Here is a 10404-nt window from a genome sequence, read left to right on the forward strand (position 1 = left end):
TTTGTTTATTTTCTTAATTCAAGTTATATATATTTTGTTCTATTTGTGTTTTTTAAGTTATTTATAATAAGTGAACTTTACTGTTAAGTGCACTGATGTCAGACTCATTTTAAATAATAAAGTTTATTGTTAAATTGTTAAATACCCTGCCTCCACTACAGAAGCTTATGTTTGTCACATCATTATAAATGTTTGATCACCACATTTGAGTTATCATTGCAAAAAATTTGTTTAATTAAACCAGACGTTTCACGATAAACCTGGTGGCTTTAAGAATGGGATGGCATGATCTGGCCCACTCGTAAAGCAGATCGCATGAAACATGAAACGAGGATGGTGATGTGACGTCACAGGCACAAACGTCATTAGAAAGAATGTCATCAGACAGTCGATTAGCCTCAACGAGAGCGACTGACGCCAGACGGACGGGACACAGGACGCTCACAGAGAGGTTTAGTTGCTGGCAATCGGGAGATGTATACTCACTTCTGACAGAAACAACCAGGACGTGTTCTCCGTTTTACAGACTTAAATACATCAGTGGTCATACGCTGCAGCTTTTCTTTCACTGTCACTTTCCACGCAAAGAAATGCGAGTATGACCACGCGCTCACACACATGCGCTTGTGTGTGCATGAGTCGGCTAACGAAGCCGAGTGGAAACTAAGCGTTAGACGGACGTTTGAACATGATATTAGTAATGAGTTGCATGGGTGAAGGTGAAGACGCTGTGTAGCGGATCGAAGGTTAGCATATTAGTGGCTGTTAGTGGTGTATAGCATGTGATGAATGCTGATAAGATTTTGTTTCTGTTCGCAAAAAGGTGCCATATCAGCCGATAAGCATCCGTAGATTAGCCGCCACTAAGCGTTAGCGAACAGAAGAGTGAAGATGGTCGTGCGGCAAGATGACGCTGAAATTAATAAAAATCTTATCAGTGTTCAGCTGTGATGCATTTGTTCATCATGCTGGGCTGTGATGGCGATCCAAAAACAGATAAATAAACATACAGGACTGAGCCACATGAGACCGCAGAACATGCACTGAGAAGCAAATGAGACGCTCAACACAAGAACAAAAACAACTTCTGGGAAACAAGTGCATTTCAGAAATGCAAAGCGTATGTTTGACGAAAGCCTCTGATCATAATTTCAGATCAGGGGCCGGATTCACAAAGCATTGCTATTTATTAAAACAATGTCATTTGTTATCATTGAGATGCTATTTATTATTATTATTAAATATTTTTTTATTTTTGTAGCGTCTGTTTTTTTATTTTAATTTTAGCTAAAGTTTCAGTATTTTTTTTTAATTCTTATGTTTTATAGTAATTTTTCCCCTAAATATGTCTATAGTTTTGATTGTTTTTTTTATTTCAGTTTCAGTTTTAGTTCTTTTAGAAATCAAGTTAAATGAAATGAAGATTATAAATTTTGCTTTGGCAACTAGCTGAAATTAAATAAGTATATATATATATATATATATATATATATATATATTAGCCCGACCGATATATTGTTTTGCCGATATTATCGGCCGATATGAGTCTGTCGCAGATATATCAGTATCGGCGAATATGCTGCCGATATGAATTTTTTTTTTACAGAACATATAACGCAGATAAAATGCTTGAAATGGTGTAATTAAAATATTATTCATTATTATTATTTATTAATTTGAGATGTTTACATTTGGAAAAGCTGTGCTTCCTGCATAAACCTCCCCCTGTTGGTTTGGCAATAGCTTGTTTGCCCTACACAGTTACCTTGTTTAATTTCTTAACTCAAGTTATATAGGCTATATTTTGTTCTATTTGTGTTATTTAAATTATTTATAATAAGTGAAGTGAAGTTTACTGTTAAGTGCACTGATGATATCAGTCTTTTTTTTTTACTCCCTAATATCGGTATCAGCATCGGCCACCAAAAAAACCATATCGGTCGGGCTCTAATATATATATATATATATATATATATATATATATACTTTTTAAGGATAGGATAACCTCCAACTTGTCTTAAATCCTCAAAAGGAAGATGTTTAATGACTAACTGTTACGCTGAGCAAATTAACAACTGCAACGAATGCAACAGACCTATCCATCTTAAGACAGGCTCATTTAAAATTATTATGTTTAACTCTAAATAAAAACGTGACGCTGAGAGCTGGACTTCAGTCAAGCAAGTAGCGATGCAAATAGTTTTTTTTTTTTTTCTTCAAGAACCACACTTAGGAACATTATTACGAACATCTTAGAATTTATGAAGAACTTATGAACTTTCTTAACTTTTGATCCCTAAAGATTTTTGTGAATCCGGCAACAGGCCATGAGTAATCGTGCATGTTAGTTGTGGGAGGATATGCTAATGAGTGGGTGTGGCTGAAGCAGTGGGTGTGGTTAATGGGCATGGTTATTGTTAGCATTCACTTGTCGAGCATTTTACATCAGAACAATAGACCTAATACCTCAAAACGCTGGTTGCTCACTCTCTTCCCCTTCTTGTTCCACACGATCTTGGGCTGCGGGTCGCCTGTAGCCTGGCAGATGAAGGAGGCGACGCCGCCCTGAACGCCCGTCTGATCGTTAGGGGTTCGTAAGAACTTTGGTGGCGCTGAAAGAGAGAAAGCAGAAGAGACGTGGTTACACAACTGATTCAGACAGATTACTGAACGGAGACGTTTTACACAACACAGCAGTCAATGAAAGAAGAAACGCAATCAGATTAACCGAGCAAAGATGTGAGGATAACCCCATGAATTTCAGAGTCCACTAACAGTGTTGGGGAAAGTTGCTTTTAAAAGTGATGCATTACAATATTGTGTTACTCCCTAAAAAAGTAACCAATTGTGTTACTTCGTTACTCTTTATAGAAAGCAATGCATTGCCTTACTTTTGCCTTACTTTTTGTCACAGGTCTGGGCTTGCTTATTTGTTGTTTTTTTTTGTTTTTTTAATAACAAAAATCCCAAGAGTTATATTTTTGGCAACTGTAAAGACTCTTTCACACCAAAAGTGAAATGAATAATCTTCCGGCTGAAGGAAACGCCTCCGCACTCACTCCTGATTTCTCTCAACACAGGAACAGAAGAGCTCTCAGTCAATACATGGAAAAACAAAGTAACCTGTGTTACTTATTTGAAAAAGTAGTGCAGATATTTCACTGTATCCTTAAAAGTAATCCGTTACTTTACTAGTTACTTGGAAAAAAGTAATCTGATTAAATAAATTGAGTTACTTGTAATTCTGTTATTTGTAATTAACTTGCCAATTTTATTTTTTAATGCAATTTTACTTTGTGCTTTTAAGTGTTTTATCTTATTTTTCCAGTCCATTTTATATTTGTTCATATGCATACTATTTATTTATTGATTTATTTTGTTTGTTCACAACAAAGCACGACTGTGCCAAATATGGCTGTCGTTACCAACATGCCAAACACTGTAAACAACAATTTAATTTTCCCCAGAAGTTTGTATTAGTTAGTAATGAAGACGAGCAGCGTCAGGATCACATCAGAGCCATGAGATCAGAAACCGCATTTATTTTAAGAGTTTTACATCATGATCTGAGCGCGGTTTATTAGGTGTCATTAATAGAGCAGATGGTAATGAATCCCAGAGTCCAAAATTAACACTCGCCAAGATCCAAATGAGGTAAAAACAGTGGAATGAATATTTGTCCTGAAATATTATTATGCATGATTTAAATGCTATATATGTACAAGTCCACCTCACTGATGTAAGAAACACAAATAATGCACAGCAGGGGATCTGTTTAAAACAAATCGACCAATCAGATGAAACTGGGGGCGGGATCTTGAGTGCATACAGACACTACCATTCAGTAAGACTTAAATACATTAAAATTTACAGTAAAGACATTTATAAAAAGATGTATATTTCAAATAAATGCTGTTCTTTTGAACTTTCTGTTTATCTGTGAATCCTGAAAAATAAAATGTATCACAGTTTCCACAAAAATATTGTGCAGCACAACTGTGTTCAACATTGATAATAATCAGAAATGTTTCTTGAGCAGCAAATCAGCATATTAGAATGATTTCTGAAGATCATGTGACACTGAAGACTGGAGTAATGATGCTGAAAATACAGCTGCGCATCACAGAAATAAATTACAGTTTAACAGATATTCACATAGAAAACAGATATTTAAAATTGTAATAATATTTCACATTTTATTCTGTATTTATGATCAAATAAATGCAGCTTTGGTGATCAGAAGATACTTTTTTTACAAACATTCAAGTCTGGGGATGGGTCACAATGTTTGAGACTAAGCACGGCAACTGACTAGTCAACTAGTTATTGATGTTTAAACATGTAGAGTCAGTGTTATTTTAGTATTATTTATATACTGTTGTGTTATCTATTATTATTTTCTATTAATATTTTGTTTTCATTTTAATTTCAATAATTTTGTTACGTGCTTTTGCCATTTTTAATAGTCTGTTTTTAAAATATTTCTATATAGGTTTAATTTTAGTTTTAGTAATGTTAGTTGCCAATGTTCATTTAGATTTAGTTTTTCATCTAACAGTTATACTTTATTTCATTTTCATTTAATGAAACCATTTCTAATAGTTTCAGTTAGCAATAAGAACAGTGTCAGATCCCTGGTATGGCGGATCATGGCGGTGAGCACTTGCTCCCTAGTTAGAGAGCTGCTCGTGCTTGAGGTGGGCCGGTTAATACAGGATGTGACATACGTATCCCATAGTTCCTGTCTATAATTGGATCTGTGAGCGGTGTGTCACCGCCGCGACCAGAGGGATTTCACTGAGCCATCCAATATATCTGCCGTCGCTGCCAACGGCCACCGCCTCTCTCGCGCTCGCTCTCTGTACTTCAAAGCGCAGTTTCTCAGCATGTAAATACATAAAATCGTATCTGGTGCGGCTGTCAGGACGGGTGTCATACACTTATCTGTACACTCGTGTAACACATCAAAGATGCGGCTGTCAGTGAATCTGCTCTAATGGCGTTTGGGGTCAACAGTAAATCCCGCTTAGGGTGTGATTTGGGACAGGGCCATTTTTTTCCCCAATGTGAAGGCGTTTGTTTTCTCCTCTTGGAGAGGATTATGGGTAATTATGTATCCTGCTATGTACAGTATGTACATGTGATTGCCATTTAAATTGCAATTAAAAAAAAAAATTTAATCTCAAAGTTTGCCGTGCTTGTTTGTAGGGCTGCACAATTTGGCCAAAATGTATAATAATAATAATAATAATAACTGTAACTGTTGTACTGTAAATATTATTATTATTATTATTATTATTATATTAAACAAATATTACTAATGTAATGTTTCACTAAATAAATAAATAAGAAATGTTACTATTGTAATATCTCCCTTCTAAATAAGTAAGTAAAACTGTAAAACTGTAAAATCACAATACTATTATTTATGTTTGGTTAATATTAAGAATATTATAATTGCTAAAATAAAAATATTAAACAAATAGGAAATATTTTCTATAGCAATATGTCTTATTCAAAATAAGTATTTAAGAAAAAAATAATGATGATAACTGATGGTTTATAAATCACTCTCATTACAAGTTGTTGACGCGTGTTGTTTTCAAATGTGACTCAAACGCTGGCGTGTAACTGAAGACAGTGCTGCGCTTCACTCTGAAACATGCAGCGCATGAACCACATCGCACAGTTATATTGTGATTAACAGCGCCGCCGTACCGCTATACAGCACCTCCATTTCCAGCGTGACAAACACACAGACAGTGATATCAGCTGTGCTTCTGATTTTGGTTATTTGATCAGGTCATGTGACTGCAGAATACGACAGTTTGAAATGTTTCTGATGCATAATGCATTCACTCTCACAGACATGAGTGCTGCAGTCGCATGTCTTCGCTTCATTCATCACACTGGAAATGGACGTTGTGCGCACTGCATTGTGGGATACAGTGTGTGTGGTGCGGTGAGCTCTGCTGTGAAGATGCAGTAGATCATCTGGGCGTTTCACGAGCACAGAAACAGTTCAGTCTCTCAGTCCATCAGAAGACATTTGTGTCTTTTCTCTTCTTCAGAAGCGAGTGACACGTTCGATTTCTCCTGCATGAGCGGCTTGTATTCGCTGTCTGTCAGAGACACTTTCATGATTAGAGTCTGTCAAACGAGTGTCTCTCACAAACACTGTGCTTTAAAGACGTTGTTAACCTCCCAAAATCACAAATGCAAACCTCCTGTCTTTGCTTGTGAGAATCATTAGGTATCTAACATCATATTATCATTGCATGAAGCTGCAGTTTTAAACATCAGATGTCTGTTTGTGAGAAGAAGTAAATAACATCACGTAATTTAACTCAATTTTACACAAGTTGACTTCATTCATCAAGCTCAATCATTCAACACTGTCAAAGTTAGTGTTATTGTATTGAAAAAAAAAAACAACAACAAAAAAAAAACTGGATTTGTTCAGTAACAAGGTTGAAAATAAATAAAATAAAATAAAATAAAATAAAGTATGCAAAATCTAATAATAATAATAATAATAATAATAATAATAATAATAATAATAATAATAATAATAATAATAATAATAATAATAATAATAATAATAATAATAATAATAATAATAATAATAATAATAATAATAATAATAATAATAATAATAATAATAATAATAATAATAATAATAATAATAATAATAATAATAATAATAATAATAATAATAATAATAATAATAATAATAATAATAATAATGTAAATGTGTTGTCTGTTTCTGATCTGGGGTGCGTTTCCCAAAAGCATCGTTAGCTAACTATGGTGGTTCGTTCCATTAAACTCTATTGGTAACGACGGAACTTGCGACCATAGTTGCTTTTGGGAAACGCACCCCTGGTTGAGATTCAGGGTTTGTGGGGACACTTTACCTGCATAATAGCAGTTTAAAATAGACAACACGACTTCACCGCACACACACACGCTAGTGCTTTTATAAATAACGCTTTTCATGACATTCGCATAAGCATATTTGATCAAGTGTTTACCCAAACGTGTTAAACATGCTTGAGTAACACGGGAGTATCAGGACCGGCGCAGGAGAAGTCGTGTTGTCTATTTTAAACTGCTATTATGCAGGTAAAGTGTCCCCACAAACCCTGAATCTCAACCAGGGGTGCGTTTCCCAAAAGCAACTATGGTCGCAAGTTCCGTCGTTACCAATAGAGTTTAATGGAACGAACCACCATAGTTAGCTAACGATGCTTTTGGGAAACGCACCCCAGATCAGAAACAGACAACACATTTACATTATTATTATTATTATTATTATTATTATTATTATTATTATTATTATTATTATTATTATTATTATTATTATTATTATTATTATTATTATTATTATTATTATTATTATTATTATTATTATTATTATTATTATTATTATTATTATTATTATTATTATTATTATTATTATTATTATTATTATTATTATTATATTAAACAAATATTACTAATGTAATGTTTCACTAAATAAATAAATAAGAAATGTTACTATTGTAATATCTCCCTTCTAAATAAGTAAGTAAAACTGTAAAACTGTAAAATCACAATACTATTATTTATGTTTGGTTAATATTAAGAATATTATAATTGCTAAAATAAAAATATTAAACAAAAAAGGAAATATTTTCTATAGCAATATGTCTTATTCAAAATAAGTATTTAAGAAAAAAATAATGATGATAACTGATGGTTTATAAATCACTCTCATTACAAGTTGTTGACGCGTGTTGTTTTCAAATGTGACTCAAACGCTGGCGTGTAACTGAAGACAGTGCTGCGCTTCACTCTGAAACATGCAGCGCATGAACCACATCGCACAGTTATATTGTGATTAACAGCGCCGCCGTACCGCTATACAGCACCTCCATTTCCAGCGTGACAAACACACAGACAGTGATATCAGCTGTGCTTCTGATTTTGGTTATTTGATCAGGTCATGTGACTGCAGAATACGACAGTTTGAAATGTTTCTGATGCATAATGCATTCACTCTCACAGACATGAGTGCTGCAGTCGCATGTCTTCGCTTCATTCATCACACTGGAAATGGACGTTGTGCGCACTGCATTGTGGGATACAGTGTGTGTGGTGCGGTGAGCTCTGCTGTGAAGATGCAGTAGATCATCTGGGCGTTTCACGAGCACAGAAACAGTTCAGTCTCTCAGTCCATCAGAAGACATTTGTGTCTTTTCTCTTCTTCAGAAGCGAGTGACACGTTCGATTTCTCCTGCATGAGCGGCTTGTATTCGCTGTCTGTCAGAGACACTTTCATGATTAGAGTCTGTCAAACGAGTGTCTCTCACAAACACTGTGCTTTAAAGACGTTGTTAACCTCCCAAAATCACAAATGCAAACCTCCTGTCTTTGCTTGTGAGAATCATTAGGTATCTAACATCATATTATCATTGCATGAAGCTGCAGTTTTAAACATCAGATGTCTGTTTGTGAGAAGAAGTAAATAACATCACGTAATTTAACTCAATTTTACACAAGTTGACTTCATTCATCAAGCTCAATCATTCAACACTGTCAAAGTTAGTGTTATTGTATTGAAAAAAAAAAACAACAACAAAAAAAAAACTGGATTTGTTCAGTAACAAGGTTGAAAATAAATAAAATAAAATAAAATAAAATAAAGTATGCAAAATCTAATAATAATAATAATAATAATAATAATAATAATAATGTAAATGTGTTGTCTGTTTCTGATCTGGGGTGCGTTTCCCAAAAGCATCGTTAGCTAACTATGGTGGTTCGTTCCATTAAACTCTATTGGTAACGACGGAACTTGCGACCATAGTTGCTTTTGGGAAACGCACCCCTGGTTGAGATTCAGGGTTTGTGGGGACACTTTACCTGCATAATAGCAGTTTAAAATAGACAACACGACTTCACCGCACACACACACGCTAGTGCTTTTATAAATAACGCTTTTCATGACATTCGCATAAGCATATTTGATCAAGTGTTTACCCAAACGTGTTAAACATGCTTGAGTAACACGGGAGTATCAGGACCGGCGCAGGTGTCTCTCACCTCACGCTCAGGTGCGTCTGAGTGTGTGACCGCTGAGACCGCTGATTTTGCAATATTTGGCAATTATAAGGACATTTAAAGCTCTGATTTATGTGATTTTGTACACTTTGTACACATTTCTAATTTTTAAAATAACAACAATAATAATAATGGGAAAGGCCTCAAATAAATGCCACGTGCTTTGATATGTGGATATTTAATGCAGTGGCATTCAGTAATTTTTTTAGTAAGATGTAATTGTTTGACTACTTTTTTGCCATCGCTGTATATTCCAGTTGCTCCTAAAGACTACAGGACTGGCTTATAGCACACATACAGTCTTGTTTGAGAGCAGCGTGACCTTTCACACAGCATTAATTTAATGGTGGTCTATGAGAATGTTTCAAATCATTTTCACAGCACAGCGACTTTATAACGGCCACAACAACATAAAATCTGCTCTGCCAGAGGTGACCGGCCCACACACACCTGACAGAGGCACACACAGCCGTCCGTCTGACACAAGCACATACACAACACTGTTTTCAAATGAAAGACACTAGGAGAAGTTTTCAAGTGCCGTTCAGCCAGTTGTGCCAATGAGTGAATGTATTTCTCCACAGTTACCAAAAGTCCATGTTTTGGTGCTGCTGGTGTGTTTGTGTTTAACATTGAGATGGTAGCGTATGAGACTGACATCTACAGAAGCTCATCTGGTGTGTGTGTGTGTGTGTGTGTGTGTGTGTGTGTGTGTGTGTGTGTGTGTGTGTGTGTGTGTGTGTGTGTGTGTGTGTGTGTGTGTGTGTGTGTGTGTGTGTGTGTGTGTGTGTGTGTGTGTGTGTGTGTGTGTGTGTGTGTGTGTGTGTATGTGTGTGTGAGCGAGAGCTCCATATGGCTAACGATCAGCTAATGAGAATCTCTGGAGAGCGACAGCTCACGGGACCTGAGTGATGATCTTTCCTCTGAGCGCCAGCGTTTTAACGCCAGATGACGACCTTCGATAAGAACGACATCATCTACTCGTGCAATTTGATACATGGGGCGACTACGCCAACATCCGTTATCTCCGGATTCTCGCTGACGCACCTGACCAGCTCGGCCATGAGGAGGCGCACGACGGCCTCTTCGCCTGATAAAACAGCTGATCCTCTTACAGAAGGATTCTGGACTCTGATTAACGCGGCGGGTCACGGACATCACCTGGTTCCCCAGGCAACAGCGAATGTCACTTCACAGCCCACGCAGGTCTCGGCTCATGTCGAGATTTGACGAACGCCTCCGGCCACGTTTACAGCTTGACATTTGTGCTCCCATATTTACTTCTTGGTGTTCACGCAC

General features: G+C 36.0%; 1 protein-coding gene across 1 annotated transcript in view; it reads right to left on the bottom strand.

The window, feature by feature from the left end:
* Positions 1-10404, bottom strand: part of LOC107668998 (receptor-type tyrosine-protein phosphatase delta-like) — a 360739-nt gene that overhangs the window by 92503 nt on the left and 257832 nt on the right. Inside the window, 1 exon segment of the mRNA XM_016461088.1 lies at positions 2467-2612. Within this exon segment, the coding sequence (XP_016316574.1) occupies positions 2467-2612 (146 nt within the window).

The sequence above is a fragment of the Sinocyclocheilus anshuiensis genome, unplaced genomic scaffold (assembly GCF_001515605.1).
Source record: "Sinocyclocheilus anshuiensis isolate Anshui unplaced genomic scaffold, SAMN03320099.WGS_v1.1 scaffold2353, whole genome shotgun sequence".
NCBI lineage: Eukaryota > Metazoa > Chordata > Actinopteri > Cypriniformes > Cyprinidae > Sinocyclocheilus > Sinocyclocheilus anshuiensis.